The sequence below is a fragment of the Desmodus rotundus genome, chromosome 4, assembly GCF_022682495.2.
Source record: "Desmodus rotundus isolate HL8 chromosome 4, HLdesRot8A.1, whole genome shotgun sequence".
Classification (NCBI taxonomy): domain Eukaryota; kingdom Metazoa; phylum Chordata; class Mammalia; order Chiroptera; family Phyllostomidae; genus Desmodus; species Desmodus rotundus.
In genome coordinates this window covers 76,821,220-76,838,597 of record NC_071390.1, presented here as the reverse complement: position 1 = coordinate 76,838,597, position 17,378 = coordinate 76,821,220, and the positions used below count along the sequence as shown (strand labels likewise).

General features: G+C 36.2%; 1 protein-coding gene across 17 annotated transcripts in view; it reads left to right on the top strand.

Annotated features, from left to right (window-relative positions):
- PARD3 (par-3 family cell polarity regulator) overlaps positions 1–17,378 on the top strand; it is a 715,988-nt gene that overhangs the window by 320,768 nt on the left and 377,842 nt on the right. For all 17 annotated transcript variants that reach the window (XM_053922257.2, XM_053922260.2, XM_053922267.2 and 14 more), the window contains exon 5: positions 4,127–4,258. In XM_053922257.2, coding sequence (XP_053778232.1) covers positions 4,127–4,258 — 132 coding nt within the window. The remainder of the gene's footprint in view (positions 1–4,126; positions 4,259–17,378) is intronic.

Here is a 17,378-nt window from a genome sequence, read left to right as displayed (position 1 = left end):
AAAGAATATTAATGGTAAAAAAATTGTTGGTTTGGTTTTTCATTCTTTAGTTTATGAAATACAGTTTTGTAAATACACTAAACCTTCAAATTTGACTTTTTAAAAATAGTTGACTCAAATTATTTGAATCATGCAAGATGTAGCTAGTCTTCCATAGACACAGTGACGACTACCATTAAAAAAAATCATTTACACCAAAAAAATGTTTCCAGATTGAAAACAGAACATATTGTATACACTTCAATTAGAAACAGTTAATATCAAACCATATATTGTGAAGTAGAGAATATATTAAAGTTAAGATGTTGAGTGATGCACTCATATTGTACATACAGAATCATAGCTTTATAGGACTTTACTCTCTGTATGCACCTGGTCCAAATGTCAGCCAGAATTGTCAGTAAGATCATGGCTGAAAGGCTAGTAATACTTGCATCACATTATCAACAAAATAATGTGTATTTTGCATAGTGATTAATAATATATTTTAGAAATTCTTCACTTACCCAAAAATGACAGAAGATTATTGCAATTTACTTTTCACATGTCACAAATAAATTAACACATGAATACATTATTGATTTTACTATAACAATGTTCAATTAACAGAACATTTTTGTTATGAGAATTAATGTCAATTTTATTACTCTTTTCAATCAACTTCCCAGAATTGATTCTAAGAATATGAAACTGTGGAGTTTTCCAGGTGGAGTTCCACAGGACAGACCTTTTAATGGGCAACTGTTGCATTTCTGTGACTGTCCTGTGGCGGCCTGCTGCGTGAATTCCGGGCCTTGATTGATGTAACTGAAACTGTTCCACACTGCTTTTTAGATGTGATTGGAAATAATCACATTTTCCACAGACATTCAATTGAAGTAGGTACACACCAGTGGTATACATCTGTTAGTGCAGATCTGAGAATTCTGCTGTTACATTTTCACTGAAGTTTATATTTATGCCTTTTAAGGCATTCCCTTGTCAATTTTTAAAACAACTCATAGAAGTGTTCTTTTAAAGCGTTAATATTCTGAAACCATGTGAAAATAGAAAATACTGTATTTAAGAAAAGTCATCTGTGCTGGCCACTGAGCCAAGGGTTGAGTGCAAAGGTGAATGCTGATGTTCTGCCTGGGTTTCCCTGTAATAGTCGAAATAGTAATTTAAAAAATTAACTAAATTATAAGTTAGAAATATAATTAGAAGTAAAATTAGAATATAGTGTGGTAACAAAGAGCATGACATTATTAGTTCTATTGATAATCAGGGAATGCTGTGAAATGAGGGTTGAAAAGTGGTATCTTTACAGAAGAAATGTTCTTGGAGTTTTCTAGGCTCAGAAGGATGATGAGTGAAGGTGAAGAGGCATGTGGCACACTGAGCACCCTTGTCTGCAGTCTCCTCTGGTCACTCACAGTGCTTGTCCCAGGTGTGAAGTGACCTTACATATATTTAGAAACATTCTCTGCAGACACTGGCATCGAACACTGTGGGAGAGGGTAAGGCTGAGCCGGTGTCCGGGTAGAAGGCTGTTGCAGTTTCAGAAGAAAGGCAAGTTGATCCTGAATGAATGATGGCCAAAGTAAAAAATCTTGACAAAGAACAGCAATTATGAAGATCTAGCAGCTGTGGGGTTAGAGAGGGAGGAACTTAGTGAAGAGAGTATGAATATTTCTCACAATGGTGCCAGAATTAATAGATGAGTTTCATTTTGAATCTTCTGATTTTCAGGCATCTTTGGGACATCCTGTTGGGAAATTTGGATCATGAATTCAGGAAAAATTTAGTGTTGGTGACCTGTGCCTAGAAGTTTTTTGGCAGGAGGCTTTGAAATGTCCACTTTTTGAGCTTGTCTGGGGAGACACTAGTAAGCAGTTTATACAGAGTCAAAATTGGAGCCATTTATGGGAAGAGGAACATTGACAGGGATCTAAAAGGAATCAAATGGAGTACCAGTAGTGTGCTGGATTCTCTACACCAAGTGAGAAGTTTGCGATATCTGGTCTCTTCATTTTAAAGACATATTCTTCTCTTTGCAAGTGGCATTTTGTCACTATGCAAACACCCAGTTCAGTATTAACCTTTTACTTAAACATTTTAACATCCATCTATTATCTTTGCCTGAATGAATTATTTCATTAGGAGTTGAAAATGGTGGTTTTATTTATTATTCTGCTATTACTACTTGGCATTTTTCTGAAAAGACAAGCTTCCCCTAATTTACTGACACTGTTAGATTCTCTGAAACCCAGTTTCTATTAAAAGTCAGAATATATTTTTAATGCTTTGTGTTTAATTATTTTCAAAGTAAAAAGTTGGTGTTATAATCACCTTAGAGGAGGAAAATGAATAGAATCACCAGTCTCCCAGCCAATGGTCGTTAGCCCCAAGATCCTTGACATAAAAGTTCTACTTGTGTTTCTCCACACTTCCAATCCCTCTTCTGTTCATGGACACTTAAGGTTCTGTCATTAGTAAGGTTATCCACCCTTCATGACTTGTTTGAATTTCTTGTCAGTAAGTTTATGGGCCATCATGTGAAACACATAGTTTTGCTTTGTTCTTAAGTTATCTTGCTCAAATTTTAAGAAGGGGCTCTTAGTATTTGGGGATACATGAGCTTTAGTTGTTTTCGTTTGCTTCATTCTTTCTTCAGACTTTGTCTGCATCCTCTGTTTATTTTACTATTTCCAAATTCCTCTGAACAGTCAGTCCCTAGTCTCAGGCCTGGAGCGGCATCTGAATCTTACCAACATCTCTCTCCCCTCCTGGTTATCTCCCCTCACAGTTTCTTGAGCTGCACTGACCAGAAGTGTACTGAGTTTTCTAGTAAAAAGTACTTGCCACTAATGTTTAATTCTACTATTGAGTTTTAAAAGTGTATTTTCTGTAGATTAATTTAAAAATTTCATGCTAAAATTTATTCTGGTAAATATGTATAGATTACATTTTTTTCATACATCACAGAATAGATCCAAGACTCAATTCATTTTAAGTTTTATTCTCTGTTGGAACTCCTGAGTAGGAAAAAAACCACTATCCTGGTCTATTGCTAAGGTCCACACCGTGCAAGCCTGTTATATTACACTTTTTTGTTTCTATGTTTATATTCACTGCTCATGATTTAATAATTGAGGAATTAGACTTGATCATGTATATAAGATGTACAGACAGCTTACCCTTAATAAAATTACTAAGAATATTTTGCTACTTATCTTGAATCGGGGCATTAATGTAAGTGGGTTGAAGTCATGTTAACATTTTAAATTTGTTCTTGTAGGAAATATTTATTTCGATTTAGTTATTGAAATGTTTGAGTTCCCTGTTTTATCCTAGCCTTCTCATTTATTTTTAGAACATTAAAGTTAAGTTTTACAGCTGGACAGGAAAGTTATTTAAGCTGTTATTTAAAAGAAACATCCAATAGCATGTGGTTGTTCTGGTGCATTTAAAATAAATATTTACTAAGGTTTTTCTGTAAAGATATCACTTGTCATAAGCATGTTGGGGTGAACAGTCATGTGTCTATTATGTACCATGTATTGGGATAGACTAATTTTTTTTCTTTACTTGATATTTGAATTATTGCTTACGAATAAAATAGCTTAGAAGTAGGTAACGGAATAGCCCAGAGGATCTTATGTCTCTTGCTCAAAGTCAGAAAACTACAAAGACCTAGAATAGGGAGCCAAATTAATTAGTCTTCCATATTTTATACATTTTTGCTAAACTATAGAAAATACCTAACAATATTGTTGTAAGATTGGAAATAAGAAGAAAACACCAGTAAAACTGTTGTATGGAAATATGTTTGCATGTACTTGGCCTGGGGAGATGGGTTTGGGAGGGAGTGTGGAGTATCTTGCTTTGCCTCCTGTGTGCACACGTGCGCACACATGTGTGCTGCCTTTGTTGCTCTAGTTCTTCGACTCCTTTATCCTTGGCATATGGTTCCATTTCTCAGGTCTAATCTAGATGAAATGTCCTCAATCAGCTACTTTGTGTAAGCTTTAAGAAATATTTTAAGTATGTGGAATAATTTTTCTGCTACTTTTGACAAACCAGGTGCATCATTAATTTGCAAGGTCTGGTTTTTTACGAGAAAACTTTGTTTCTTTTTTAATAGAAAGATGAAAACTACAGAAGCCTTCCACGGGATACCAGTAACTGGTCTAACCAGTTTCAGAGAGACAATGCTCGCTCATCTCTGAGTGCTAGTCACCCGATGGTGGACAAGTGGCTGGAGAAGCAAGAACAGGTAACTTAAATGAATTCTTTTATATGTGTTTTTGATATAACTTCCTAACTGCATCAGAATTTATCCCTCCATTATAGTCAGGATTAAAAGTAAATTATTCTAACACACTTTAGTTAGTTAAGTGACAGGCTCTGTGTTGAGTCTCTCTAAAATTAATGTAGAGTATTTTGAATACACGTTTCTCATAAGCAGTTACAAATATTTGCTGTATATTCTGAAACATCACAACTTCAGCGTTTGTTATGTGGCCAAGGCATAGATATTTGGAGTGAATAATGCAGATTATGAGTGGGATTTCCAGGCTACTTATGGGTTCTTCTCTTCATTTGTAGGTAGTAAATCAGAGGATATGAAGAGGCAAATTAAAATTTTGTTGTGTGTGACTTCACTTTATGAGAGATAAATATGCTGTAGTGTTGTTTCAGAATTTAGATTATTTGTCAGGTTTGGAGACTTATCCTTTCATACATGTCAAGGATCTGCTGTAGGTTTATACATTTTTAGAACTGGTTAGTTCATTCTGCATGGGAGCCCCTACAATTCATGAAATAGCATTGCTTACCCCTCACTGTAAACAGTAGCCTCCTGTCGTGGAGACGAGGGCTTCTGGCAGAATTGTTCTCATGATATGAAGCTAAGAATTTATCTCGTAAATTTTGTTGTATAAAAATAAAATTCTTCCAAGGTTGTTTTTTTTTTAAGTCTTAATTATTTATTGTCAGTCACAGTGTTTTCATTATACTTTTAATAGATTTGATGTTAAAAATTCCCTTATTTGGTTATTTCATCACTTATTTTCTTAAAATGTTCACATGGGTGGGAGACTAGGTGAGTACTCAAGTGAGAGAATGTTTTTTTGTTTATCTGCTTCAAAATTTTTTAAATTATTAATAATTATGTTGCCTAGATACAGGCTAACTGGTTTTCAATTTAGATTAATAATGTCAGTGGAAAGAAGTTCTGTTTTACTTAATTAACCTTGGTCTGTCTTATGGCATAAACCTTCTAAAATAATTTGGTATGTGGGTGTTCTAATACAAAACTGTTAAAAAGGACAGTTTACCTTTGATACCAGTGTTGGTAAGGCAAATGTACTAATTTTTATTCTACTGGGGTCTGGCCCACAACCCACGCATGTGCCCTGACTGGGAATTGAACCTGTGACCCTTTGGTTCGCAGGTGGGCACTCGATCCACTGAGCCACACCAGCCAGGGCTAATTTTTATTCTATAGTAAATGTTGGCATACAAAAACATTGTGTGATTGAAATAATTTTAAATAATTAAGAAACCATGGAAGTTCTACTTAGGAAAAACGAAATTTTCTCCAAAGAATACATATTTTTAAACTAATTGGTGTTATTACTTCATTACCACTTTGAAGAAAATGTTTTTAAGATTTAGATAGTTTAGTATGGACCTGGAGTCAGACCAGCTGAGTACCAGCTATTTACCACATATGATATTTGATATGACATTTGGGCACATTGATAATCTTGTCTATACCTCAGTGTATTCATTCATCAAGTGGGATAATCATAGAGTCTGCTGTACATAGTTGCTATATCAAGTGATACCACACCTCCCAAGGAGCTAGAATCATGCCTGGTTAAAGTGGTCTGTTGATGACAGGAAATCTAGATTGCCAAAGGAAATGTTACTCATTCACAAGAACCCTGGAAAAAGGGAAGGGTCCCCTGGGAATCTGGATTCTCTGTCTCTTCCAGGAGCCTTTACAGGGCTCCTGGCTCTGTGCTCTTGAGCTGATCCTTTCTTGCCGGAGCGCCGACCACCATGGCTTGCACAGAGGAGGAGGAACAGTGCCCTTTGCTTCTTTGTGGCACTTTTTGAAAGCAAGGCTCCCCAACAGATGCCCCATCTGTTTTGATGAAGGGAATTGGATTACTTGCCTGCTCCGGTCTAAATCAAAGGGAGTAAGAGTACCAGTCTTGGTTTAGACTACCTGAGCCTGATCTCCTGGAGCTTGGGGTGGGGGTGGGGGTGGGGCATGGCATGGCCCTGGCCCTTCCCTGAAACACAGCAGTTCCTCACTGAATGCAGTCAGGCTCTGGTAAAGCAAGGAGGAAGGTACAGTTAGCTAAATATGTAAACGTGGCCATTTTTATCACACGATTCAGAGAAAAAATGGGCAGCTTGGAGTTTTAAAAATATGATATGTTCAATTATATTCTGAAAATAAAAATTTTATCTAGCTACTGTGGTTGTAGATCTCTTTTTAAGGAAGTAATATAGTTTTTCTTTGTAAAGTGATATAAAATGCTTTCTTTTTTAAGCCAAGGGGATTGCATATAGAAGCCCCCCCCACACACGCTTTTCCCTAAAGACTGTCTTGGTTTCTGTTGAAGTTATTTGAAGTATTTGTTCCATGATAAGTAAGTTTTGTAAAAATAAGTACTTCCTTAGTCTGTGTAGTCTAATGTAGATGACATTTAGCTATAATTTCTGAGCCTAAAACTATCTTTTCCCTTGACTTAAGTTTAAGAATGATTATCCACTCACTAAATTCACATAAGAAAGATAATTAACTGGACTGAAATGTATTTAACTGGATAAGAACAGCAAAAACTAATCAAACCCATGTTAAAACGTTGGCTAAAAGTAAGTACAGTTGTTTGGGCGGAAGAGATCTAATAAGTTAGGCCTCACACACTGGGAGTCTCTTCTAGCTCTTCCTGTTTAATTATGGATTCATTCTTGTAACTGTTCCCTATTAGCCATCTGACTTTAAGGGACTGATGTCTTGTCTGTGGCTTTTTTTCTTGTTAGTTTTTGCCATTAAAATATAATAAAGAGAATGGCATCACACACATTAAAGAATGTTTTATATGGTTAAAAAGATCAACCCTCCGCCTGTACGATGTGGGATCACCAGGGTAGAACTCATGGCTGTCTCCCTCGTGCCATCTGGACTAAGGAGGTCAACAGAGTCCTAGAGTTTATATACTTCCGATGGTTTTGGCTTTGCTCTATTTCCTACTAGAGTGCTTGTCTCCCATTATCTCTGGTCTGTTTTTTGAAGACAATTATGACCACATCAGCTTTGCCAGTGGGAATAAATAGTAGGGATGAAAAGGACAATAGAGTGTGTAGAATGCTGAGTTGGCAGGCACCTCTGGAAGCTGAATGTGTCCTTCTCTTTTTGTGGGATCGGTCCTACATAAGGGAATATTGAATCTTCTTTTACTTTGTTGGAATATTGGTAAGTTACACCTCTATCACCAATGGTAGGTGATGTATCTTATTAGAACTCTGTACCAGGAAACACTTGGAATCAAGCTCAACATTTTTTTCCAAAAATAGTAGTCTTGCTTTCCAGTGAGTAGTTCACCTTGCTCAGAATGGTGTATAGCTGAATTCTATACTAGGTTCATCTCAGAAGGTAGAGGACTGGATCGTTCAAAGATCATCCTTTCCTTAGGTCAATCTTGTGACTTCAGTTTTCTGAGAGGTTTCAGAGGAAGCACAAAGGATTTGAAAAATAAATGGGTTGTTGTTGTATAGCCTTGAAAAAGTGTTCATGCTTCTGACATTTTGATTTGGAGACCAAAGAAATGATAAAAGCAACAAAACCCTTAATTCTGATGTTTAACAATGGTTGAAGAAATCTGAATTCTTTTTAACCATTACCACTCCTCTGACTTTTTGTAGACTATAATTTAATGTTGGCAGTTAATAGATCATATGCTTACTTGCTCTTACATCCCTACTGTTTATTGCAACTAATAAATTCCACAAAAGAGGAGGCAGCGATTTTAACAATATGTAATTGGAAGAATTTAGGACCGGAAAGTAGAGGGACCTTGAGGGAAGTTAAGCTAATTGGGAGCCTGCCATTTTCACTACCATATCTTGGTGAACAGGCCTGAAGCCAATTAGCAGAAATAGCATGGAGGAGCTAGGAATGTTCCAGCCTCGGTGTGAGCTCTGTTGTAGGGGAGTGACTGCCCTGACCTTTAGAGAAAAATCCATGTTCTGCAGTTCTTTCCGTCATGCAAAAACTTCGTCTAATATGCAGATGATGCTGAAGGGGGCAACCTGTGAGGAAAGCTCCCCGGAATGTGTGGTGACGGCACAGTTCCAGCGCGACGTTGCACTGCACCCGTACCCTTTGCACCCCGGCCTGCGCACCCCCCATTCAGTTAGCACTGAAGGCCAGGAGTCTTAGGAGCGATTTCAGTGTCTTCTTTTCTTATCATTTTATGCACTTTTGTTGTTTTCTTTAGCCATGATGCTTTCGCTTTATCCTTTTCCATGCCGAACAAAACATTCCTGACCTGCTTATTACTTCCTTCTGAAGTGAAGATGGCTAACACAGAGAGTGTGTCTGTTTTTACATTACCCTGTATTTGTTGAATCCTATATTAGGGTGAAAAAATACTGAATATTAGATAAGTGGAAACGTTTAAGTAAAATATTGCTAAAATTATTCTAAAAGTCTTATTCTGATACTTTTTAAACTGGGAAATATGTATTATAACTAATATTCACATAATACATGATGAGTATGTTCACAAATCATGGGAAAGGTATGTTTCTATGAAAGTGTTTTTTTATTTTTTTATTATAATTTGATTAAGGTCTCATTTTTTCAAGATCTAGGGCAAAAGCAGATTTTTTGAAAGTAGAGTCTATTTTGGATGTGAGTGTGAAGATAGTAGTGAGGAAACATTTTGAACGTGCCCAGATTTTACCTGGGCGTACTTTACAGTCAGTGTGTCGTCGTGGTGCCGGGTTTTGCCTGTTTCCCACGGTGCGACGAAAGGACAGCTGTGGGGGGTTTAGGTCCTGTGTTCTGCTCTCACATGTCTCGTCCCTGTTGGTTTTTCCTCTGATCTGCCTGCATAGGGGAAGGGTCCCTTCTTTTCCCAAAGGCTTAATAGCCTTTTGTAAGTTAAAAAAAATTCTCATTTCACTGGCATTTAGAACTATCTAGATGACATCGTTAGCTTTCAGAATATGAAATGATTATACTTTATTAATTAAAAAATCAGAAGATGACTTCTTCAGAAATCTGATTGTAACACCTGCTGACTGGCTGGTGAAATGACTGAGGAGTATCCTGCTAAACCGTGCAGAAGCTTTCGAAGTTTTGCCGTAGGAACAAACGGCTTCAGTTGTACCAGCCATCGTTAATGTGATGTAAGGTTAGTTCTGGTGTTGCCAGATCGTAACTGTAATGTGTTTTGTTTGTTTGCTTTTATTTTTTAGCCCACAGCCATTGAGTAACCAAATGACTATTTGGGTTATCTGGTTAAAAATAAGGTGCCCTTGCCTCTAAATTCTAAAATGCTGCAGTTTTTTATTACAAGGAAGGGGATTTGTTAATAATATTTCCTAATTGGCAAACTTTGCAGAACTTGTGCAGAATCTAGCAACAGCAAGTGTAGAAACTAAAAATATCAAGATTGTTTTAAAATTAAATTCTGCTTTATTATAAAATGCCAGAGATTTTCTTTATATCAGAAATCTGTCATGTTCACAATAACACCAAAAATAAAACCGAAACAACCTTTAAAAGAGACTTGTCATGTCACCGGGCTGTAATAACCTGTTCTGACAGATTATTTTGTTGATCCTTGATAATATGATGACTGCCACATGTCTTACACTAATTTGAATTTTAAAACATAATGATTAAAGCATGCCATATGTATGTGACACATGATTTTTCATAAGCCCTACATATTTCTACTTTTATTATCAAAGAACCATGGAGTAGAAACATCAAGTGAAGAATAGGACTGGAAGGTAGGGGCTCTGGTGGACATCCTTCTGAGAAAGACATACTGGTTTCAGCAGGAGCCTTACCAGCCACTAGCAGGGCTGCTTTGGGCAGTCTTTTCTCCTGAGAGCATCCAGCAGCATTTCAGCCTTCTGTAATTTCAGCCGTGAAGACACAGCGTGAGTGAGCCCAGGGCATGTGTGCCAGGATTGGAAACCTGCCCTTATTCGCTGGCTGTGTGGCCTCATCCAGCTTGTGTAAGCCCTGCAGACTTCACTTTCCCTGTGTACAAAAGGGGAGCATGATACGTGTTTGGCAGATACTGGCTCTCTGTGTGGAAATGAGGGACATAGCACGAGTGAAACTGCGGATCCCGTTTCTGGTGTAGTGTTGTAGGCACTTGTTTCACACTGCCTGCCTTCCATCTTTACTTAGTTAAGAATAGGCTTGAGTGACTAATTCTTTCTTTAAATAATATTGGGTTGGCCAAAAAGTCCATTATGTTTTTTCCATGTGATGGCTCAAGTAGTGCTTAGTTGTCATTTGACTTCATTCGAAACAATTTTGTTAGACTGTATTTTGACAGCTGTCATCTCAGTGTGCATTCTAAAGAAAACATCAAAATTGGTGAATTTTTGTGTAGCCATTTTAATATTGAATATGAAAGAAAATACACATTTTTGGCATATTTATTATTTCAAGAAAGGTAGAAATGCAACTGAAACACAAAAAAGATTTGTGTAGTATATGGAGAAGGTGCTGTGACTGATCGACCATGTCCACGTGGCTTGCGAAGTTTCTTGGTACTATTGACATTTTCGCCAAATAATTCTTTGTTGTGTGGCTGTCTTATGCATTGGAAGATATTTAGCAGCACCCCTGGCCTCTACCCACTAAAAGCCAGTAGCAAGAGATAGTTGACATATTCAGAATATCTAAATCAATAGAGTTATTGGTGAAACTGAAAATTGTGTCTTTTACTTTATGGAAAAAATGTGATGGACCTTTGGCCAGTCTATTGTCCCCTCCTTGCTTATTGAAAGTGGGTTTGGGATGCTGGGCCAGTTCATTGTCATCCCTGTCGTATCTCTGATGTATTTCATCCTCGTTGTCCTTTCAGAGTTGGATTCTGGCTTCTGTGGCATCTTATCAAAATTAGAATAAAATTTAATCTTTTAAAATTATTTCTGGTTCTTTTCTGAAGAATGTAATCAGACAGAAATGACATTAGTTATAATCTCTGTGTCTGTGTCCATTTTTTATATTCATTTTGGTTGTGGCAAGCACACGTGATTTTAATATGATTAAATCTAAGGATGTCTTTTCAGAAAGCTGACTCTTAAAAAGGCACTGCTTGGCCACTTGCTAAACATCCGGGTCCCTTTCTGCTGTGAGTGGCTTTTGGAGTGAGTTATGCAGGGCAAGGGAGTACTCGGCAGTCCTGCTCCTTTATCCCTAGCCATGTGATTGCTTCTTTGGCCTGTGGTGCTAAAAGCTTGCAAACAGCAGGGGAGTGAGTCAGAAATTCTACTGAGTGAAAAAATCTTTGGTGGTGTGTGGATTAACCTGCACAGGGAATTTGTTAGTAGCTAATGATTTTCTTGCTTGAGAATACAGTTGCTAGTACGAGACATGTAGAGCTTGCACTGTGGATAACGATACATCTTCATTTTTAGCTGTGACCCTCAGGTGCCTTTTTATATTTTCATTGCAGGCAGTCTTAAAGATTTTTGTTGTGAGCTGAGAGACTGAATCTGATGATGAAAAGAATACATACTTTATACACTAACTCTGTTTATTCCCACCCATCTGCATGTCATTTTGCTTTTGAAATTCTTTTCTTTATTTCTGCATTCAGTAAGCAGTAGAACTGCTTATTCTTTAAAATATACTGGTTGAGAAATTGCATTAGCATTTTCAGCCTACAGTATGTTGTCACTACTCATTTCCAGTAGCCTGCCTGTAGAAATAGTGTCACTCATAAGCCACTTCTAGTTTTGGAATGATATGACCTAGGTAGGTATACATTTAAAAAAAAATTTATCAGTAATACACAGGATTTTTCCATTTACCTTCAACATGGTTCTATAATGGTCCTGAAAAATTGCTGTTTTAAGTGCTGAAACATTTTATCTAATGGTTGATAAATGTTTTGCACTTAAGAGAATTGCTGATTATCAAATGTATTAAGTTCTTTTTCCTCCTCACTGATGCTGGGGCATATATACTCTATAGTAATTTCATTGGGTCTATATTTCTAAGAGCTGTTACTTTTTTTCTTTATTTTCTCTGCCCTTATGGCTGAAAGGAGACTGTAGATCAGCTTTAGTAGCTGAACAAATTACAAAGAAATTAAAGTACTGAAAATAAACATAAAGTTTCCACAGCAAACTCCTAATGATATAAGGGGATACTTTGGTGTGGGTTTTTGGGTTCCATTTCATGTATTGTGTTATTACATTCCTTTACAATGAACATGTGTTACTACTTTGAGTTGTTTTTAATTTTAGCAAATCTGACTTTGTAAGATTAAAAGAGCAAGCGATTTTTTTTCCTACAAATACTGTAATTCCCAAATTATAAGATGAAATAGCAATACTGATATTTATTGGAATTAAGTTAAACCCTTTGAGAAGTGTAGTCTTTTCCTACCTTTGATAATTGCTAATTCTCTTAAGTAATTCATTAGGTGGCCATCTGTGACAACTTCGTACTCCATTGAGAAATTGGAAGCAGTATTATAGAAGTGTCTTCCTGTGCTTCCACCACCAACTTTATGAACCCAGCTGGGCTTGTGCTCATCCTGTCCCTTGTACCCAGAGAAGCTCCTCTGACCTCCCACAGGACAGCTGTCTTCCCCTGTATTGTCTGCCTTTCCTAGTTCTCTCTCTTAGGACTTTGCTCTTGTCTCCAGCTCCTCTCTGTCACCAGAGGTATGTGTGTACTAGATCTTTCAGATCAACAGATATGTACTCAGTTAAAACAACCTCTGTTCCCTCTGCCTGGCTTGCTATCCCTCCCAATTGACAGGTCTGGTTCCTTCTTATCTTTCATGTAGGAAGCCATATATCGCCCCTCAGGGGACCAACCCTAATCCTCCTGTCTGAAGGAAGGCCTCTCTTCTCTCACCATCCTTTCCTTTTAATATTTAAGAATTTGAATTTGTGTATTCTTATGTCTCTTTCCATATGTTACAATGGCACAGGCATTTTTTTGTTTACCGTTGGTTTGTAGCTCTTAATAAGCGCCCGTGTATTTTATGGATGAATAGTGTTTCAAGAAATTGAAAGGAAAAAGTCCATATACTTTTTCCGATACCATGCAATGGATGTGCCTTTGTCCAGTGGATGAGATTGACCATTTATTTTATAATGCTATGTGATATGATGTGATTGTTACTGTGAGCTAAAATCTGCAGATACAAAAGTCAAAGAAAACAAATACTGAGACATTCATATGTAGCATTATAAAACACAGGCACACTTTTGAGTCATTGATGTTTGCTTGCATCATTGCTTGTCACTTAGCATCTTCACTTGGCAGAAATATTTGTAATATGATTTCAGACTAAAGGACCAACACATGCAAAAAAAATTCTAAGTTCAGTCAATGTAGAACAGTGTTTCAGTTTAGATAACTTGATTATGTGGTGGAGAGAGCACTGCCTTCCTTATCCAGAAGTTTATTTCTTCACTTCTGATCTTTCTCTGAGAGTGTCTTGTAATTGAACATGGGTTCACATGTTAAAGGTGAGCACTGTCAGTCTTTTCCTAACAACTTGCAGCATCCTCGTGATTTCTGCTGGATTCCAGTTGCTCAGGAAGCCCTGGGAAAGCCACCTGAGTCTTTGAAGGTTTTGTTGAGGAGCTAATGGGAGGGTAGGGCCTGCTGTGACTCCCATAACTGAGGCTTCAGTGGGACATGAGGAAAAGAAGGCCCCCAGGATGTTTTAGGCCTGGCATAATCATGAATTCTGTTCTAAAATTATTTTATTATTTAAATATTAAAAATATTTCGTTATAAAATATTAAATTACTCCTTGTATTATAACTGAAATGAGAGATAAATTTTTTGTTTAATTGGAAAAACAATATTTGAGCAAACCATTTGATTATATTTAATATTTTATAAATAATTGAGTTGAAAGCAATATAGTTAAAATGTTCTTTCTTGAATATGTTACATATTTCATTTGTTTGAGAACTGTTTTCTGCTGTTAAAAAAATTACTTTACATAGACTTTGGAGGTTATTTATTTTTATTAGAGTCAAGATGAATTATACTATTACTCTTGGAACCCCAAGATGGCAAAAATTTATTTGCTGTTACAAATGAATTTTCTCATTCTAGGACAATGGAGTTTTGGTACTCATGTTCAATATATAATAAAGATATTTTAAGTTTTGATCTATTAGCATGTTATATGTACTATTTAGGTTTTTGAAATTATTTTCTTCAGTGCTCTGAGTAAAGCTACTCTTTTTTATATATCGATATTTGGTAGACTTGGATATTTAATATAAAATTGAGCTTTGGAAATTATATTCAAAGAGAGAATAATATCCTTTGTTTCTTATGGAATTGCACAAAAAGTTTTTTAGTTAAAGTAATTAATTTTGATATCAAGATGACACCACACAGGCTGTAGAGAGTTTTGATATATTGTTTAAATTGATGGTGATAGTTGTCCCCATTCATTTCTTATTATCCACTGGGTTCATTAGAGGTTTGTGTGAGATGAGTGATTAGATTTAGGGGATCTTTCCTGTTACCTTGGAAGACATTGGATTATACAGGGAATGGTTTGATAAAATGATTTTTCAAATTTATTTTGTGGAAAATGTTATTTATCTGGTTTTTGCCCAGGTAATGTATTCATAGTTCCAAAACCAAAACATACACATGGATATGCAAAGTTCTGCCTTATAGTCCCCAGCTCCCCTGTCCATTTGCAGTTACTAGCTTCTTGTGGATCCTTTCAAATAGCATTTTTCTTCCATGTGGAAGTGTGACAATATATTCTTTTCACATTTTAACTTAAATGCTGTCTACCATGTTCTTGTTTCTTTCCATCCTTCCTTCCTTCCTTCCATACATCTTAGCAGTCTTTCCATATTGAAATATAAAAGGTATCCATTTTTAAATTGTTTAATAATTTTCCTTTGTATGGATGGGCCATTGTTTGCTGGTGGGTATTTATATTGCTTACAGTGATTTGCTGTTGCAAACAATGCTGCAGTGAATAACCTTTGTACATAAGCCATTTTGCATTGAGCATCTCTTGGATAGATACCTAAAAGTGAAATTACACATTTGTGGGATTTTACAAATGTACAATATATATTTGTAACTTTATTTAGTAAAGATTTTATTTATTTTTTTAGAGAGAGAGGAAGGGAGGGAGAAAGAGATCGATGCAGGAGAGAAACATCACAAGCCCACAACAGGGGACCTGGCCAGCAACCCAGGCATGTGCCTTGACCGGGAATTGAACCCACATGGGTGGTGTTCAATCCACTAAGACACACCAGCTGGGGATATACATTTGTAACTTTGATGGATGTTTCCAAACTGATGTTGGACAAAGTACACTCCCACCAGCAATGCCCAAGTTCACTCTGTCATTTCACATTGAAACATGAAATTCCATGAATCTATTAAACTGACAGATGGGACTTTAAAATAGTTCCCTTTACATATTCTCTAAAGCAGAAGGCTGTTGACATAGTTGGCCAGCCTATGAGCTGAAAGTGGCTCAACGGCTTATGCACAAGCCATTGAGTTCCCCACTTTTTCTAAGGAAAAGGAAGAGTGAGTTTGTATGTGTTGGGGGTGGGGTGCAGTTCTTGTTTTAGAGAGTCGAGTCCAGTAGTTTGGTGTTTGCTTAGATATAAATCACTCAGATATACCTCAGCAGGTCTTAGATTTTTCTTCTATATTTAACTTTAATTTCTCTATTTTTCTCTTCCCAAACCGTAAGTTATTTGGCAGCTGAGTGAGCACTATCTGAGCTTGAATACAGGGGAGCATTCAAACCTTACAAAAAATGCATTTTTAAGCGGTAAATGTTTATTAAGATTAATATTTTTTCACCTGAGGACACTATATTACTAAATTTGCACCAGTAATCTTATGGGAACAAATTGATAAGGATGAGTTTAAGAAATATTTTTTCTTCAGTTGCCTCCCTTGGAAACTTTTAAATAACATTTTTGTTACTTTTAAACACATAAAATTCATGTAAGTCAGATGTGATTTTCTGAAAAAAAATTTTTACCTTTGACATAACTTTGCATTCTTTTCATATTTTAAATCTCAGATATTTTATAAATATTTTTCTATGATGAATTCAATGACCTATCTCCCTAGAGTATCGCCTCAACACTTCCTCCACAGCCTCCCCCATCTCCTAGTTGGGGATAATTGGTCAATAATTATTCTTATTTCCATAATTTGCTAGAATACAAATGATTTCAGTGATGGGGCAGGAAAAGGACAAGACCTTTTAAAAATGGGTGGTTCACTAAATATTCTTGAAAGATAAGAGATTTATGCTCGATTTGCAATAGTAACTTTTTAATACAAATTCTATTCAAGCAGAATCAATAGTTTTTCTTCTCTTAATGTACTTCAAGATGAAGAGCTATTGGAATTTACTTCTATGTTAGCATTTCCTCCCAGTATGCATTAAACTATATATAATAGCATAAAAACAATCTATTTGAAAGACTTAAAGTTCTTATCAGACTTAAACATGCTTTGTTTCTTCAATCACTGGGATTTATTGAAGAGGCTCAGCTTCTGGAGATACAGGATTTGTGTTGATGGAACTGGTCTGTTTGGAATTCGATAATTTTGATCAACAGATATTAGTGTCTCATTTACAGCCTTTCTTATTCAATGAAGGATTGTTGGCAATTTAACTTGTTATTTTTTAAATCACCTATTGGGACCAGGCATTCTTTCCCTTTCTTTCCTTGTTTTACATTTCATAGTTTAGATGAGTGTTTGAGGAGTCCTGGCTGATCAGAATACTCTATCTGTAGATGCATTGAATAGTTTACTATGCAAAGTAATGGATTGAGATTATCACTGTTATTTCCAAACTTCTCTCATCCTGGTTCTGAGTAAGTTGAGATGTTACCTGCAATTTCAAAGAAAGTATCAGTGATAGATACAAATGCAGTGATTTCTTTCTTAATTTTTTCTGTTATTTATAGTATTAAATGGTAGATCAGAAATGGTTACAAGAACACACAGTAAAAATTAGTATTTCATTAATTATAGATATGAAATTTCTAAAATTGATTTTAAGTGTCTAGAAAGATGGAATATATGCCCCATTTAAATGTCCTTTACCATTCTATCCCATGGCTTT